General features: G+C 40.6%; 1 protein-coding gene across 8 annotated transcripts in view; it reads left to right on the top strand.

The window, feature by feature from the left end:
- Positions 1 to 19,441, top strand: part of ST3GAL3 (ST3 beta-galactoside alpha-2,3-sialyltransferase 3) — a 229,502-nt gene that overhangs the window by 60,376 nt on the left and 149,685 nt on the right. For all 8 annotated transcript variants that reach the window (XM_060773338.2, XM_060773335.2, XM_060773339.2 and 5 more), the window contains one exon: positions 5,044 to 5,086. In XM_060773338.2, coding sequence (XP_060629321.2) covers positions 5,044 to 5,086 — 43 coding nt within the window. The remainder of the gene's footprint in view (positions 1 to 5,043; positions 5,087 to 19,441) is intronic.

Here is a 19,441-nt window from a genome sequence, read left to right as displayed (position 1 = left end):
ATAATTTTATATTTTTGATTGCTTGTAAACTTGAGGATAGAGAATGACCACAATAATAATGGGTGTTTTAACCTGATTTTATATTTTTGATCGCTTAATTATGTTTTAGCTTTTTATCTTGTAAGTTTTTAACAATATCTTTTTAATTATTATATACAGCTTGGATTTGTGATCTGGGGGGGGGGGGATGGGAGAAAAAAATAACAATAGCAACAATCACCATAATCAGCCATGTAATATATTTTACAGTGCTATCTTGTAGTATTTTACGGGGTTTTGCAGTAACATTTCCCCCCCAAAAATGCATTGTTTTTCAGAATTTGATTTGAAAGTAGGCAAAAATAACTCAAAAAAGATTTTTTTAATTCAGCAGAGTGCAAAATGCTTTGCTTGTCTGTCCTATGTACTTTATCACAGTCATGGCAGACACTCTCACTTCTCTTATATATTGTCTAGATATCTTTGGACCCTTCTACACAGTTATATAACCCAGAATATTGAGGCAGAAAATCCCGCAAAATCTGCTTTGAACTTTTTTTTCGTGTCAGGAGCTACTTGAGAAACTGCAAGCCACTTCTGGTGTGAGAGAATTGGCCATCTGCAAGTACGTTACCCAGGGGGCATCTGGATGTTTTACCATCGTGTGTGAGGCTTCTCTCATGTCCCCGCATGAGAAGTTGGCACTGACAGACACCGCGCCCCAGATTCAAACTGCCGACCTTTCAGTCAGCAGTCCTGCTGGCACAAGAGTTTAACCCATTGCGCCATCTGAGTCCACACTTCCATATATTTCAGTTAAAAGCAGAAAATGTGGGATATAATTCAACTGTGTAGAAGGGTCCTTGCTATACCTTGGTTGTCAAGAATACTGGCTCTTTGATATTATTGACCTTCTTTTCAAACTCGTGTTTCCTCTGTATGAATGCTTCTGGGTGGGAATCTTTCTAGAAGAATCCTTCAATCTTTTGTTGCAGTAAAATATCCTCATGTCCGTCCCTTTATTATTGTCTTGTTTTACAGATCAGGTTGACTTTCCCCAGAGGTCACCAAGAACTTGTGCACATTACTTTTTTTTTGTTAATATTATCTTTGACTTTTACTAGAACATGTGATACAGCTTCTGAAGCAAAGCAAAAACCTTTTTTGTAAAACAGTCACTTAGGAATGTTTAACTACATTTATGCAATATAGCACTGAATGAACTCACAGTTTATGTTTCAGAGACTTTTGTGAGTAGAAGATAACTTTTAGAAATGAGTCAGATATGTAGTGTATTTTACTTAAAAGACAGACTGGTGGTGCAGCGGGTTAAACCTCTGAGCTGCTGAGCTTGCTAACTGAAAGGTTGTCAGTTCAAATCCAAGGAGTGGAGTGAGCTCCTGCAGTTAGCCCCAGCTTCTGCCAACCTAGCAATTTGAAAACATGCAAATGTGAGTAGATCAATAGGTACTACTTATTTATTTACATTACTTTATTTATATACCGCTTTTCTCAGCCCTCAGGCGACTCAAAGCGGTGAACAACATCGATACAAAACATCACAAGACAAGTATAGGGCAATTAAAAACAATTGTAACATAAATCATTAAACATCAGTATAACAATCATTAGCGCCTCAACAGTAAAATCAGAATCCAGTCTCATCATCTATTATTCTGTATTCCTATGTTCAATTACACTGTTTAATGCTTGTTCGAACAGCCAGGTCTTCACTTTCCTACTTCAGCACTCCATGTAATCATACCGGCCACATGATCTAGGAGGTGTCCATGGACAACGCCGGCTCTTTGGCTTAGAAATGGAGATGAGCACCACCTCCCAGAGTCAGACATGACTAGACCTAATGTCAAGGGGAAACCTTTACTTTTTTTTTTTTTTACTTAAAAGCCTTTTTTGAATTCTAATATAATTTTGTCTAGTGGATTTCCTAGAATTTCATCTACTTTGGAGAAGACAAAACTTTCTAGACATAGAATTTGTTGTGTTCAAAATGGTAGTAGTATTAGCTTGCATAGTGCTAATATTTACTACTATTTTTGGGGATGAGTAATCACAGTTCAAGTTGTGCTTAGTGTGATGTGTTCCTTTAGAAGAAATTCATTCTACAAAGCTTTACCATCTGATTACTAACTATTTATGGCTTGAGAGGTGCATAGCGTGGTCTGAAATTGCAGGAGTTCCACTGAAAAGTGCTCCAGCTTATATGCACAAAATGGTTTCCGATGTCTCTAGTAGGACAAATGGTAGAGAAAGGACAGTGTTTGAATTTCATAATTTGTTGTGTTTTCAATTCACTCGGAGATGGAAACATAAAGCAATGGGATAGAAAGATTCTACACATAATTGTACATTCAAACAACTTTACAACCATGGAATATAACTTCAGTCCCAATTCACTACCTCCAAGATATCCTTTATTTATAATGATGTTTGTTGAATTAGTCTTTCTTTTTCTTTCCTGCTTTAATAATTTTGATATCTTCCTTCTGATTAATCTGTTCCTTCTGAGTTCTTTTGACTTCTCGGTTGTAATAGAGGCCATTGCCTTTTTGTCTCCAGGAAAATGCTGCTTATTTTGTTTATTTAAACATTGTGTCACATTTGATTTTTAAAAAAAATCTTGCAAGCAATAATAACTATAACCAAACAATAATGTGTCTTTAAGCACCTTTGTTTATTCCTGTGAACTTTGCTGCCCTACCTATAGAGTATGGACCTTTGATGTCATTTCTGTTCTACCAGCAAATAAAATACCCTTTTTGGATATCAATTCACAATGAGTAAAAACTGTCAATTTCAAGGGCTGCCTGGACTCTTCCCTCTGCTATGTATTCTTGTATCCTTCATCAAAATATCCAGTTACGTTGAGATTCCATCTAAACTTCAATGAGTTGCTATCACCCTCTAGTGAATTTGGTTACCCAGCTATATTCCACTGGTCTTAATGCTTTTCCAACTTGAATATTTAATAAGTCTGTTGGCACACACCAAGGAGATTGATTGATCTTTATAGATAGAACATGGATCAGGCGGGCATATTTCTAGCAGTATTTTAGTGTGTCTCCTACAAAATGTATATTGCACATAGATGTTAAAGAAGGCCTCAGCTCCTCTCCCTTTACTTGAGGGTACAAATAATTGGCTCACTTAGAAGGAATATTGTCAGGCAGATTCTGAAGCAGTAGAATCTGTCCTTAGTATAACTTGCATAGAGTTTTTTTGTACTTAACCCTGGAAGACTACATTTATTTTTGTGACTAAGAGATGCATATGAAAAGAGTTTCAGTGTCCTTTTTGTGTAAACAGGCAGATACAGCTGGAAAATGTGAAGGTGGACAGATTGTACACGAATTTGCGTTTTCTGTTCTTTTGTCTGTTTGGGTGGTCTGTTGGGATTTTGGCAATTAAACTAAGCATTTCTCACTTAACTGTCCAGAAGCTAGCCTGATCCTGCATGTGCAGAGGAAAGTACCATATTTGTGCCAGTGTTTAGCTTGGCACAAAAACTGTATAGTTTATTGAGCTTGCTGTGTTTGGCCGTAAGTCTGTTTGTATGAATGCATTTGTACTTTTATTATTAAATTGTTGACAGTGACCAAATTCTCATTTGAATTTAGGCTTCCCTACAACTTGGAATAATATATATATATTTATCTCTCTTGACCTGAGGCCCAATGCGGTTTGGGGGCAAGGGGAAATTCTTTCCTTGCACTGGTCAAGTTCTGGGTTTATCTGGGATGTATTGCCCTGTTGTCTGGTACAAGTCAGTGAAAACTACCTTCTTGTCTGTTTTGTTCTGATATTTGCATTGTTCTACTAGTTGGATAAGGTGACCTTACTTATATAATTTATATTAGGCTAAATCTTCTTCATGTCTCTTAATTTAGAAGAATTCACTTGAGTAAAACTTTTCCTTTACTGGTCTGTATTATTGGGCAAGTCTTGCAACTCTTTAAACTTCTTTTACACTTTATTAAGTGTATGACTTTCTTTATGATATCTAGAATGGCAATGGTTCACAATAGTGTTAAGGTTATCTACTCTTCAATATGTCTTGCTTCTTTTGTTTGAAATTATCTTTCTGAATCCTTTATTAGAGTTTTAAAAAAGTTGGATATGTAAAATATCTCAGTTTGGGATATACAGAATAAAACCTGTGCAACCTATGGTTGAAACAGCATTTTGAGAAAAAGTTTGAAATATTTGCAATATTTATTTGACAATCATTGCTAAATCTGGGTGTCCCTTTATGCTCCAAAATAGATTATATACAATGACATGCAATGATATAATTATGCTGCTGAAAAATTGTTTTCTTTTAATCTATATGCTTTAAGAAAATTTGCCACTTGCATAACTGCCAGTTGGGACAATTATGATAGTTTTGACAATGCAAATATTATTTGTGCAGTGAAAATCTGTTTCTTTTACATGAGAGAAGATCTCTCTAAGAATCCCTAGATCTCTAACTATTTTGATCATGGAATACTTTTGATCATGGAAGACCTCCCCTCCCCCCCCCCCCCCCCCCCATGGAACCCTAACTCTTCTCCTAAGCATTGTAACCACAAAGTTCTTCCTTCTTTCATCTACTCCTTTTGCCTGGGTGTTTTGTATGATTTAGATTTGGAAATAAAGAGATTCAGAATTATTTTTTAAAACAGAAGTACATTGAATTTCAATAAGATCAACAACACAGACTTTTTAAAAAGTTTTTTCGCTGAACCCTACAATGCTTTTGTGAAACCCTAGGGTTCAGCAGACCAGATTTTTAAAATAGTTTTTATTGTGAGACTTTAAATCATAACAACGAAAGAGGGGGAACACATTTTGAGAACCACCACTCTAGATCATCCAGCAGGACGTTGGTCAGCTTCTTCTGGAAGTTGACCATAGAGTCATTGTTGAGAACTGGGAAATTATTAATATGGAAGTACAATTAATATTATAGTTTTGATTATACTTTTAAAATGTTTAGGCCCTTCTGATAAGAAAGTGTCCTATTGTCTGAATTGCTTGATGATACGTGCTTTTGTCTTTCAGAATATGACAAACTGGGGTTCCTCCTGCAGCTGGATTCCAAACTGTGAGTATACTATAGGAGGTCTTTGTTATGATCTGTTGTTATTGGTTTCCCTAGGAGACAAAACAGTTAGCATAACAAATAGGGATGGTTCTCAATAATGCCACAGCAGAGATAGATAATAGATCTAAAATCATAATATTTTGTTCTTGACAACTAGTTTACATTTGTGTTGTTGTGATATATTTCGAAGTGCAGGCTATGCCCATAAGGTGTATCTGAGGTCTTCTTTAAAACTAATGGGCCTTAACTACCTATTTGAGACCAAGCTCACAACATTATTGTTGCAAAGAAAATTCATCCCCCATCTCCAACTATTTGTGAAGATTGCCATAAAACTCAGAGAATAAGAGTGAATCCTGAACAAAAAAACAAGGGACAGAACTATCCATACTAATGAAAAGCTCCTGATGCTCCAAGCATTTGTGTTCTGGTGCTTTTACTACTGATCACATGCAGGTCTACCAGATGAGTTCAATGGGACTTCCACTTTCTTTTGGGCTGCTTGCAATCACTGAAGTGAACACAGAATCAAAGCACCCCTGACTGATGGCCATCCAGCCTCTGCCTAAACACCTTCAGAGATGGACACTCCACCATGCTACCCCAACTAGAGTAGATTAGTTAAACCAATTGCTAAATCATAAACCAAAATTTAGTACAAGTACAAAGTAAATTAGAGACATTTTCTGTAGCTGGGACTGGCAGTGCTATGCATAGTTATTTGTGTGTGCCTTCAAGTTACCTATTCATTTATGGCTATCACATTCATTGCATAATGTTTTTTCAGGAAATAAGTATTCAGGTGTGGTTTATCTCTGTGTTCCTCTGAAATATAGCCCTGAGTACAGTGGCCTTTTGATATCTGCTGGGGTTTAGTTCCAGGACTCCCATGAATACTAAAATTCATGGATACTCAAGTTCCATTATATAAAGTGGAGTAGTAAACTGATGAAGTAGTAAAATGTTTGGGGCTTTGAATTTTTTTATTCAAATATTTTCAAGCTGTGAATGGTGGAATCAGTGGATACAGAATATATGGATATGGAAATCCAACTGTATTAATCACCATAAGTCAGGAATGACTTGAAGGCACTCAGCACCACCAACAAATCCATTGGCAGACTATCATTTAAGTACTAACCAGGGCAGACCCTGCGTAGTATCTAAGAATAGTATCTGCAAGATGTTTAGGTACTCTGTTTATAACTTACATGGGAATAATTTTAGAAAACACTGCAGTGACAATTTTCCAAAGTAAATTGGAATTAGAAAATAAAGAATTAAATTTTAAAGAAATGACAGCTAGCATCACTTGGAAGGGTTTGATGGTAACAGGGTTTACGATTCTTTTATATTGAAAGCCTAGTTTGGTTGTGGTCTGACCAAGTCAGTAGTGTCAGGTCCTATAGGTGAGGAATGCAGTAAACTAGTCAGTAAATAGTGCTATTTATTGTTTTGCAATTTAAATCCTTGGAATTGTTAGGTTTCCCAATAATGACCACTCTATATGATAATAGATTTAGTGTAATTTTTACCAATAGAAGGTCAATGTTACTTCTACATAATAAGGACCTTTTGTTTGTTTGTTTGTTTACTTACTTTATTTATATCCTGCTTTCTGCTTTTCTCCCCATGTTGACTCAAAGCAGCTAACAACCACACAATTTGGTCACAATTTAAAACAAAGTGGATACAAAAATAAAAAACAAATAGTACTGTGTGGATTTAGGTTAAAATACAGTTAAATATACTCAATACAATTGAAATTGCATTTAAAGCTCACAATCACCCCCCCCCCCCCAAGAATCCCACCCACAGTTTCCCCAGCAGCATGCCACTCACCTTTCTCTCTGGCAGATAAAAGTCTTGACCTCCTTGCAGAAGCCAAGCAGGGATGGGGCAATTCTGGTCTCTCCGACAGTGTGGGAGCAGCCACCAAAAAGTCCCTCTCCTATGTTCGCACTAAACTCGCTTTTTTAACCCCTATATCCCAGAGAAAACAGCTTGATGTAGACTCATACGATGAGTGTGTATATAGATATAAAAATAGATATACAGGGTGTCCCAAAAATCTCCATACATAGGAAAAAATAAACTCATTTTATATTTTATATTTAAATATATTTCTATATTTTGTAAATTTTTGTAATTAATATTTTGTAAATACAGTTATATTTAGTTGCAATTTCCCATTTCACTTTATATGAAGACTTTTGGGATACCCTGTATATTTTAGTATGAATATACAGGTTGAGTATCCCTTATTTGAAAACCTGAAATACTCCCAGATCAAAAATTGTCTGCTTGGATGGCTGAGAAAGAGACATCATTGCTTCCTGTACACATATATTGCTTCATTCACAAAGCTATTAACAATATAAAATTTGGCATAAAATTACTTTCAGGTTATGTGTTTTAAGTACATATAAAACATACATGAATTTAATGTTTAGACTTATGTCCAATCTCCAACATATCTTACTATGCGTGTATCAATATTTCATTTTTCAAAACATCCAAAATCTAAAGCACTTCTCATACCAAGTATTTTGGATAAGGGATACACAACCTTTATACTATGCACAAGCCTGAAGTATAAGCGGAGTATTCTTAAAGATACTATCTATGAACAGCATTCAACATTCTTATTCCATCAGTCGAAATGATTTATGGACATCTACTTCCAGACAGTGTTCAGGGAATGTGAGTATTCCTGAGAAGAGTAAAAGTATGAAGAATCTAACGAACAATCTAAAAAATACAGTGGTAAGCTCAGAGAATATGATACTTAAAGCTTACCAGGGAATTTCAGATGTTCAAACTTTCTCATTTGTGAGTACAGTACTTGCCTCATACGTTGGGCAGTGGCTGTTCAGTAACTATGAGCAATTTGATACAATATCCTTTTTGTTGCTTCATTTCAGGTACTATAAGTAGCCAGCGCAGAAAGATACAGCAGTTGAGAAATGAAGACTAAAGTAAGCCATAACTAGCTATAAGTTTCAGAAGTGTAGCCATGTTAGAAAGAGCAAAAAGGTATCATTTTCAGGCCTGGTGTTCCCAAGGAGATATCCTATTTTCATTTGCATCAGGGCACTGTTTTACCTACTTAGTTTCCAAACTCGACCTCTTCACTGGAGAGAAAGCTTCACTTGACTGATATGAAGTATGCCTTATAATTTTATTTGGACAGAACTCAGGATTCCTTGAATTTACATAGACTTTTTCTTGCCTATGTTAAGGACAGATTGGAATTGATAGCGATCACTGGGCTGTGCTAAAGCCTCATGGGGCTAGGGCAGCTTCTGCTTCTGCTGCTTTTCTAAAGGTGATTCCACAAAAAGCCATTTGTAAGGCGTCTACATGGAGTCCCTTTATTTCACACTACCAATTGAATGCTTGATCCCTGAAAGATACTTTCGTTGGTTGCTCTGTACTACTGTCATGTGTTTTGTGATTCCCCTCACCCTTTTTGGGTTAGTTTCGAGGATAACTTTATGTGTTTTCTTCGCTATGCAGTGCTCACTGGGCAGATTTACTGACTGTATTGGATTGTTCCCCTGATTGTACAAGGTTATCTTACCTGAATGTATGGTCATCCTTTGTGTGATGTTTATTGAGCACTTTATGTATGATAACATGTGCCAAAGAGTCAGATGACACTTTTCAAAGCTTTATTTTGTACAACTTTGCCAAGTATATTCATTCATACTGTATTGATGGTACATTGGCATCAAGCCATGACGGTTATACATGAATTGTATGATACATTTCACATTGTTTCATTGTATTCTTTACAGAAGTCTTCTGTTATGGGTACATCATTCATGGTGAATAGTTTTGTACCAAAGGCGATAGTCTGCTGTGTATCATGACTCCTGTCTCTGACAACTTTGGCTTGCTAGTCATACAATTCTTCATTCACAGAGACCATGAAGAAGGACAGGTTGTTTACCTGTAACTGTATTTCTTCAAGTGATCATCTGTGAATTCACACAGTCCCACTCATCCTCCCCAGACAGGGGTCATCCCACCCCAAGTCTCAATATGGGTTGCAGGCTGCGGCCTAGGAACGGAGGGGTTTGGTGCCAATAATAATATTATAATAATGCTTTATTTGTTACCTGCCCTGAGGGGTCTCAGGGCAGTTTCCAGCAAAATAAAACACAGTAGCAAACATTAAATGCCCATAATAACATATAACAAAAACAGAATCAATAAAATCGAAGTAACAATTTAAAATAAACCTGCATAGTACAACTCAAACTTCACATATAATAAATGTGTAAAAACACTTTAAAAACTAGACAAAAGATAATTGTTTGAACCAAGATTTATATAGCTTGCAAGCAAGGTAGCTGTCCAACAATTTGGCAGAGGTATATATCAAGATGTAATTAATCTTGACCTTAGCCTTGGAATGGTGGGCGGGGTTACTGCAACCAGATTTTATATAGCCTCGGTATGGTGGGTGAGGTTACTGCTGAAACTTTTCTGCCTAGTGATTCTAGAAGGTTCTGAACAGCGTGAATTTACAGATGACCACTCGAATAAATACAGTTACAGGTAAGCAACTTGTCCTTATCCAGCATCTACCAATCCTCATGGATTCCAGTGAAATTAGAGTCATGCTTTTCTTTTTGAGTGTACAGCAGCATCTGTGTAGGACAGGTGTTAATCTTCTAACAGCATACCAGTACCCCCAAATGTATTGTGATCATACTTAATTTTTAAAAGAAAGAATTGCTGGTTATTTCCAGCAAGGGTAACAGTTCCTGATTACAATAATGGCATGTTGGCAAGACAGAGGAATGGGTTAAAAATTAAGTTTCCTGCAGAGCTTAATGAAGAAAAGAATTCTACAGCAGGGAGAGATTCAGAGTGAACGACATCTGAGCATAATGTTTTGTGGATATTATGTCCAGACTGATGAACCTGTTGACAGAACTGGTTTCATTATATGGCTGTTTTATAGATGCAATTATCCCTGTGGAGTTCTGTTGCTGATATCTAACTCTAACTGTGCCTTAATTGGTGATTGTGTATCTGTCTTTGTGTGACTCGGTGGAATGCCAAGAGAATTCAGCTAATTCTTACTGAGCTCTTGCTGCAAATTATATTTTGCCAACAATGATAGATTTTTTAAAAAAACTTTGTTTAAACTAGCTTTTGAATAATTATGTTTACTAACAATGTTGTAATAAAGAAACAAACGTTCTTGTTTAAACTTGCCTTTGAATAATGCATATTCCTTGGCTTATAGCCAAAATGCCACCTTGCCTGGTGTCATTCTAAAGAGGCAATTCACCTTTGGTTATTTATGGTTTCTCTTTTTTGTGCCCTCTTCCATATTCCAAGTACATAGTGGGGAAGCCACACAAGAGGAAAAATGACATGTACATGCTACTTAGCCTTTACTATTCAATTGACATTAGTCAACTTGCTACACCCACGACTTGGATGATGATTATTTTGAATTGTTCTCTAAGATTCATGGGAATTGAAAGGAAATGAAAGAAGGAGGCCTTCACTGTGTCAAAAGGAAAGAAAAATATTAAGTCTGAACCTTGTGTGAAACTGCATAAGGCTGGTATTGTCAGGCTGATGGAAGGTCAATAAGACCATGCTCCCATTCACAATAAAGAGGTGGGATGCAGAAAATAGAGCAGCTCATTTTTAAAACTGGCAGAACTTCGCACATAAAGCTTTAGTCAAATCAATTGCTTCTATGTATGCTGGTAAGCAGACCATAAATTGAACTTCTGTGAATATTTAAAGCATTATGTGTAAATTATACCAGACTGTAGATTGTAGACCTGTGTCTTGACCCACATAAAATGTGCCTGCCATCATTTCTTTATGTAGCATGTCCCTGGAAGAGTATTAATCAATACCAGAAATAATTGCATCATTTCAGCACACCTTCTGAAGCACAGAAAAATACATAAAGATTTGCTAAAATACTAGTTGGGTCTAAACATAAGGAGGGAAAAAGGAACCACAGTATTATTTGCCTGCTGTATTAGTAACTTGCCGTGTTACAGTTAGGTGCTATGTATAGCATGCATATATACACATACATACGGTATGTCAGTTTTGGCTTCAGGGAGATTCAAATGAAGTACTCATTGTGTGGGGACTTTACCTCTCCGCTGACTATTTTTCAGACATTCTGTAGAGACTGAGGATTTGATTTTCTTTTATTACATACATTATATCTCCCATATCTTTATTAGAAAGAACACATTACACTGTAATTGCAAACTTCCTTGTAAGAAATGAAATGTGCAGAAATTGAGATCTTTGTTCAAAATAAAAGGAGAGCCAAAAATAACAACTTTCATCCTTTCAAATCCAAGCGAAACTCAATCCAAGCCGCGCAGAGACCATAAAACGGAGGCAACCTAACATAGAAACACATACATCTTGAGTTACTTATGTTCATGTAAATGTTCTCATGCAGTATCTGAAAAGTGTTCAGATGCTTCAATTAACACAAAATCAGGTAGCCTTTGTGGCTGGCATGTTAGATGAGTTTTCTTGGTTTCCTATTTGTTTCTAAGCACAGTCTGTGATGCTGGTTATAATCTATAGAGTAGTTAGGTTCCTTTTGAAAATTCATCTTATTAATTATATCTTATTTGCATATGTTATATTGTCTTTGTCAGTTATTTAAACAATACATATCTTAGAGTAGTATTACTGAAAAGTGGAAAAAGGTAAAAACTAGTGTGTTCTGCCCTTGCGTTCTTATTTCAGTTAGCTCAAAATGTTAACATATTATCACAGACATTATTCATTGCATTCCACTATAAATATTTTTACCCGTGACTTGAAGTAGATGTAGGTTTCTGAACTGCAAAGTATTTATATCTGGCATTCAAAATTAATTCGATAGGATACCTAAGACCTCTGGGATAAGGTTGATAAATTATCTCTACTTCTTTATGCAAATTATCAGAAATATTAGTAACAGTGTTTATACCAGAATTGTTTATCTGTAGCACTAGCATGACATTTGGTAGAAATGTACGCTCAGATGTGGAGGCAATACTCACCAATGAATAGTACTGACTATTCAGATGAGTGCTAGAAGAAAAATGTGATGGATCATCATCCTGCACAAAAGACATGAAAATATCATTTTGATTATGCACCAACATTGTCAGAATTGGCAGAATAGTGCACATATGCATTCAAGACCACCCTTTGTAAGAGAACAGTTCATTCTGTATAAAATATGCCCAGAAATCCATGTATCTTCCTCTTAGTACATGGAAACTGTCATGAAAAAATGTGCTTAAAGTGGTCACAGATTTATACCTGTATATGTGCTCGACATCTACCTTTTACTTGTAAGTTTTTCTAAGAAATACAGTGCATCTATTTTGTTTTCCTCAGCACATAGGAATTTCTTCCAGTTGCCTGGATGTATCATCTGTGAACCCCTTTACCACCTCTTTTTAGTCATCATCTTACTTTTAAGCTGTCTGTCTTGGATGAGTGCCACACAGCTCCAATCCTACCAACATTTTTCAGATTAATTTTTTTAGTAATATAAACTTAACACATAAATGAATGCAAAGCATTTGGACCAGTTTGACAGTGAAGGAAAACACCTTTGGAGAGGTTTTCAATGTGTAATGTGAAAAGCCAAACTTCAGTAACCCTAGGGTCCCAAATTTAAATGAAGGTCCCAAATTTGAACAAAAAAAATTCTTTGCTTTTGTCTTCACCTTCCATCACTTTTATAACTGCAGAGTTCTGTGAATGGATATATCTTCAGTACATGCAGTAAAAATAAACTTAAACTGTATATTATCACTCCATATATTTGGCTTCTGTGTCACTGTAGATAATATAATCTTGGTCCATATAAGAGGTACTGTTTGGCTCTTATGTTCAAGCCATGTTTTAATCATGTTATGTTTTGTGTAAAACCCTCCAAATAGAATCACATTTGTGTCACCATGGTTTATGGCCATGTCAAAAAAAATGTATTTTGCATAACACTGGTATTTGTAAGGATTCAGAAACTCAATATCATAAACAAGATTTGTGGTATTACAGATTATTTCACAATTGGTTGACTTGCCATTGATGTCAATGACTATATATTTAAGCCATTTCTTATCTTTTTGCATTGCAGCCTGTATTCAGTCAAGCAATTATTGTAAAATAAACATATATCAGGACTTCAATAAACAATATGCATGTTCAGATAGTAGAAAATTTCTTTTCATTGCTTTTGACACCAGAATGACCCTAATATGCTATAGGGATGAACATCTGCTTCAAATGAAGCCAAAAGAGACCACTTCAGAGCACTTTAGGCTTTGTCCAAGGAAAAACAGCTTCTCTGAAGCAAATCAGGCTGCTACAGTTGTCTTGGTTCAAGAGCTGGAGGGGCTTAGATGACTCAGACAAGTCAATTCTAAATTGATCTCCTGAAGCTCTTCACAAAGGACACTTTCAAGAAGGGAGAAGATATTTTGCCTCCAGGCAGGGAATAATTGCATGTGTTCTCCTTTCTTTCGCTTCCAGTCATAGTAGCTTGCAGAAAAATACAAAAAGAACTTGTAAGCATCAGCTGAGGATTTCTATTTGCATAAAATCCCTGAACCTGTTTGTCTCTTCTGATAGGGCAAGTACTATTGCAAACATCAATTCAGTTTTTCTGAGGTATATAGGTGTCCCCTAATACAGTAACAGCAATCCTTTCAATTACAAATTCTCAAGTTATGTAATTTAGAGAGTTCTCCATCATATTTATGTCGAGTTGACTGAAGTGAAATTATTCACTTTCTGATGTTCCAAAGTAAGCTCCAGATAGAATCTTGTTTCTAGTGCAGTTCCTAAAAGTCATATATTTGTAAAATATTAGTTTTCCTTGCAATTTAGATATAACAAACAATTTCAAGCATTTCTTCCGGTTAAGATGGCGACTGCTAACAGCTAACCTCCCGTCCGGAGGTCCGGGTAAGGCGATTGCTCTTAATCCGAGCTTAATCTGATCCATCCGCCCCTATTCTGAACTCCTGTCATCGGCTCCTGAACCGGCATCTCCTCAGGACCCCGGAGGGGGGCTTGAGGGGAGCAGAGGAGGAAAAACCAAGGAGGGAAGAAGAAGGGAGAGGAAGGAGGTAGAGCGAAGGCCGCTACTATCGATACGGCCTAGCACGCTCCCTCCCAGCCCGTTTGCTCGGTCTAACCTGGCCTGGAACATCTAACCCGCCAGCTGCCAATTACCACCCGCTGTGTTGACTACCGGAGGGAGGTCGGAGCGGCCGCCCTTGGAGCTCGGCAGTGTGCGCCGTGTTGCCTGTGTTGCTGTGCTCGGACTCATCCGCGGCTTGGATTAAACTGCGGACCGGAGCGGAGGCCTGGGCTGGTTGGAGTGGATTGTGGGGCTGCCGAGGGACTGCCGAGCCGGAGAGAGTTGCTGGGACAGCTGGCTGTCGCTCCGAGAGCTGCGGTGCCAGCGAATTGCCGTTCTGCATTGTCCATCTCCACCCACGGCTCGATCTGGCCCTGACTTTCATCTGAGCCCTCGGCCTGTGTCCCCAGCGTGGCTCCGCTCCCCGCTCCCCGGATTCTGTGCCGATCCTTCCGCGCCAAGCTTAAACTCCTCTGCACTCGGAGGTGTGATTCCTCCGCGACTCCAACTGAGACAGGCCTCGTACTCCAACTTTCTCCGAGGCCTGGAGGCGTCCCGGCTGCTTCTCCCATGCCCCGATACCGCTGGGGCAAGCTCGACAGGGTGAGCCGGCGGTGACTCGGCGCCTCCCTGGGAGAGCCTGACCAACGCCGCGCGGTGACTCAGCGTTTTTTAAGCTCTCTTGCGGCGATCGTGATCTCTAGCCTGCAACGCTCTTAACCAGCAACACTAACCTCACGACTGCTAGGCTGTCTCCTGGGTGGTTGGAACTATATATATTGCTACATAGCTGCTGTTACATGCTTTGTGATCAACCGCCATTACTGTAACGCCACCCACCGCGTTACTGCCTCCATTTCCGGAATTATCCAGCTCATCAGCAGTTCCGGTGGCCATCTTAGCGATCCGTCACTCTGCTGCAAGGCCCCAGTCACCCGACCCTGACACTGATGGTGGGAGGGGGAGGAGGGAGACCAACTGGACTTTACATCTACCAATAGGACTGAGGACTATTCGATCAACTTGCACATTCATTGCGCTAGTAAATTGTTGTCTGAGCCAACGCTGATACCTGCCAACTGCCAGCACTTTATATGAGCCAACGCTATTAAGTCTTCCAATTACCAGCACTTTATTTGATCTATTGCTGCCAAATTTTACAACTGTTAGCACTTAGAGGGGCCAATTGCTGCTAAGGTATACAACGGTCAGCACTTCATCCAACAACTTGCACTTTAACCCTGTATAAGTAAGGTTATTAAGTGACCACCATAGCAGTCAGTCTCTGATAACGCGTTATTGTATGCACTTAACAGCTTTCTATGCACTTTAACAGCTTAGACTAAATCTTTAGCACTTTAAGACCTAGCAATTTAAAATCTACTACTACTTGAACCTAATATCCTACCTCAACCCTGTATCAACTCTGTTCCCCAATGTCAGCATTCCTCCCTTGGGGTCTGCTTATTGTGTTACTGGTGGACTGGGAGGACAATAGAGGGTGGAACGGGTGGGGGGATCCTGGAATTAACACACCAGGAATAGGAAAGAATTGGACTGAGACTGAGTGGCAAAAGTATATAATCTGGTACAAGTCATGGGTTGAAACTACGAATTCTAAGTGCAATATGGTAGAAGAAGGGTATTCCACTGGCCGGGGGGCCCCCATAGAGCCCGTGACGGGGAGGGGGAGATACGGGAAAGGGAGACCACCAATTCGGCTAATTCGGCCTAGAAATAGTAAAAATTTTACAGCCCAAATTCGGCCTAGGGAAAGAAGGAAAAAAAACTTAATTACTTGTAATCGGTCTCCTGACTTGGTAAGTGGGTGTACCCAGGTTGGCAGTCCCTCTGGGTTGAAGATGGTGCTGCTGAACGCCAGATCTGTCAATGGCAAAACATCTTTCATCCAAGATCTAATCTTGGAGGAACGGGCAGATCTGGCGTGCATTACAGAGACCTGGCTGGATGAAGCTGGAGGAGTTAATTTGACCCAGCTTTGTCCGCCAGGATTCTCTGTACAGCACCAGTCGAGACCTGGAGGGCGGGGAGGCGGAGTTGCGGTGGTCTATAAAAATTCTATCCCTCTGACCAGAGGCCCCATTCCACAGTCAACCAATTTCGAGTGTGTCCACCTGAGGGTGGGCGACCGGGACAGAATAGGGATTCTGTTAGCGTACCGCCCACCTCGCTGCACTACGGTCTCCCTACCTGAGCTAGCGGGGGTGGTCTCGAGCCTGGCATTGGAGTCTCAACGGCTTCTTGTGCTGGGGGACTTCAATGTACATGCCGAGACTTCCCTAGGAGGAGCGGCTCAGGACTTCATGTCATCCATGGCAACCATGGGGCTGTCCCAACAAGTATCTGGCCCCACCCACTGTGCGGGACACACATTAGATTTGGTTTTCTGTCAGGGATGGGAGCAAGGTGGCGGTGTTGAGGAGTTATCCACCTCTCCGTTGCCATGGACCGACCACTATCTGGTCAGATTTAGACTCACCACACCTTCCAACCTCTGCAGAGGTGGGGGACCCATTAAGATGGTCCGCCCCAGGAGGCTTATGGATCCGAACGGATTCCTGACGGCTCTTGGGGATTTTCCTGCCACCTCGGTTGGTGATTCTGTTGAAGCCCTGGTGTCTCTCTGGAATGGGGAGATGACTAGGGCCATAAACACGATTGCTCCGGAACGTCCCCTCTCAAGTAGCCGAGCTAAACCAGCACCTTGGTTCAACGAGGAGCTGGCAGCGATGAAGCGAAGGAAGAGGAGACTAGAGCGCGTGTGGCGTTCGGACCCGAGCGAGTTAAATCGAACACGGTTTGTTGCCCTATTAAGGGCATATGCCGTGGCAATAAAGGCGGCAAAGAAAGCTTTCTTTGCGGCCAATATTGCGTCCGCAAAGAACCGTCCGGCGGAGTTGTTTCGAGTTGTCAGAGGGCTATTGAACCCCACCACTCCGGATGGGAACCCTGACAACTCGACGGCCCGCTGTGAAGCATTTGCTCGGTTCTTTGCGGACAAAGTCGCTTTGATCCGCTCTGGCCTGGATACCACGTTAACGGCAGTCTCTGAGGATGTAACACGAGCATCTGCTTGTCCGATTTTGATGGATTCATTTCAATTGGTGAAACCCGAGGATGTGGACAAGATACTTGGAGGAATGAGAGCTACCACATGCATCCTAGACCCCTGCCCATCCTGGCTTCTAAAGGAGGCCAGAGGGGGATTGGCCGAGTGGGTGGAGGTGGTGGTTAATGCCTCCCTTCGGGAAGGCAATATTCCAGCCAGCTTAAAACAAGCTGTAATAAAACCGCTGTTGAAAAAACCATCACTAGACCCCACTCAATTCGTCAACTATCGGCCTGTTTCCAATCTTCCCTTTTTGAGCAAAGTCCTGGAACGTGTGGTGGCCTCACAACTCCAGGTATTCTTGGTAGACACTGATTATCTGGATCCGGCACAGTCTGGCTTTAGGCCGGGACATGGTACCGAGACAGCCCTGGTCGCCTTAGTGGATGATCTCCGCAGAGAGCTCGACAGGGGGAGTGTGTCCCTGTTGGTCCTGCTGGATCTCTCAGCGGCCTTCGATACCGTCGACCACGGTATCCTTCTGGGACGCCTCGCGGGAATGGGCCTTGGTGGCACTGTTTTACAGTGGCTCGGGTCCTTCCTAGAGGGTCGTACCCAGAAGGTGTTGATGGGGGACAGCTGCTCGTCCTCACAACCTTTGTCTTGTGGGGTCCCGCAGGGTTCAATACTGTCCCCCATGTTGTTTAACATCTACATGAAGCCGTTGGGAGAGATCATCCGGAGTTTCGGGGTGCGGTGTTATCTGTACGCAGATGATGTCCAACTCTGTCACTCCTTTCCACCTACTTCTAAGGAGGCTGTTCAGGTCCTGAACCGGTGCTTGGCTGCTGTGTCGGACTGGATGAGGGTGAACAAATTGAAGTTGAATCCAGACAAGACAGAGGCACTCCTGGTCAGTCGAAAGGCCGAACGGGGCATAGGGTTACAGCCTGTGTTGGACGGGGTTACACTCCCCCTGAAGACGCAGGTTCGCAGCTTGGGTGTGACCCTGGATTCATCGCTGAGCCTGGAGCCTCAGGTCTCAGCGGTGGCCAGGGGAGCATTTGCACAGCTTCGGCTCGTGCGCCAGCTGCGCCCGTACCTCGGGAAGTCGGACTTGGCCACGGTAGTCCACGCTCTGGTCACATCCCGCATAGATTACTGCAACGCGCTCTACGTGGGGCTGCCCTTGAAGACTGCCCGGAAGCTCCAGATGGTCCAGCGCTCGGCAGCCAGGTTGCTAACAGGAGCAGCTCTCAGGGAGCATACCACTCCTCTGTTGAGCCAGCTCCACTGGCTGCCAATTCCCTACCGGGCACAATTCAAGGTGCTGGCATTAGCCTACAAAGCCCTAAACGGTTCCGGCCCCACCTACCTCTCCGAACGCATCTCCTCCTATGAACCGACACGGACATTAAGATCGTCCGGGGAGGCCCTGCTCTCGGTTCCGCCTGCGTCACAGGCACGGTTGGCGGGAACGAGAGACAGGGCCTTCTCGGTGGTGGCCCCTCGGTTATGGAATGCCCTACCAAGCGACATCAGACAGGCCCCTTCGTTGCTGGCATTTAGGAAGAAGCTCAAAACCTGGCTTTTTGAGCAAGCGTTTGGCTAATCAGCGCAATTGTACACAGAATGACGGTAAACTGAACATAGGAACGGTATAAGGATATGAGACTGGATCTTGGTTGCGATCGAGGCACTGTATGAATGGTTGTGTGTTTGTTATTGGGTATGCTGTGTTTTAATTGTTATTGTTGTGGTAATTAATATTGTGTAAACCGCATTGAGTCACCTATTATAGGTTGAGAAACGCGGTATAGAAATAAAGCAAATAAATAAATAAATAAATAAATCTTCATCACAAGAAATTTCAATTCAAGCATTTCTTCATCAGAAGAGGGATTATTCTTATACTATACTAGATCTGTACAAGTCCTTTTCTGAAAAGTACTACTTACCCATGTATAAGTCACGAAATTAAGAAATCAGTCTTCTCAAACTGGGTTGCTTTTCCACAGGTTAAATAAATAGTGTACCTTACTTAACTCAGAACAAAAAAGGTGCCACTCCCTTCTCTGAATAGAGAAGCAAAATATGAGAGCTAAGTCCAGTGGTTCTCAACCTAAGT

Source organism: Anolis sagrei, chromosome 4 (genome assembly GCF_037176765.1).
Source record: "Anolis sagrei isolate rAnoSag1 chromosome 4, rAnoSag1.mat, whole genome shotgun sequence".
Lineage (NCBI taxonomy): Eukaryota > Metazoa > Chordata > Lepidosauria > Squamata > Dactyloidae > Anolis > Anolis sagrei.
Note: the sequence above shows the minus strand (reverse complement) of the source record. Positions and strands in the feature narration are given on the sequence as shown.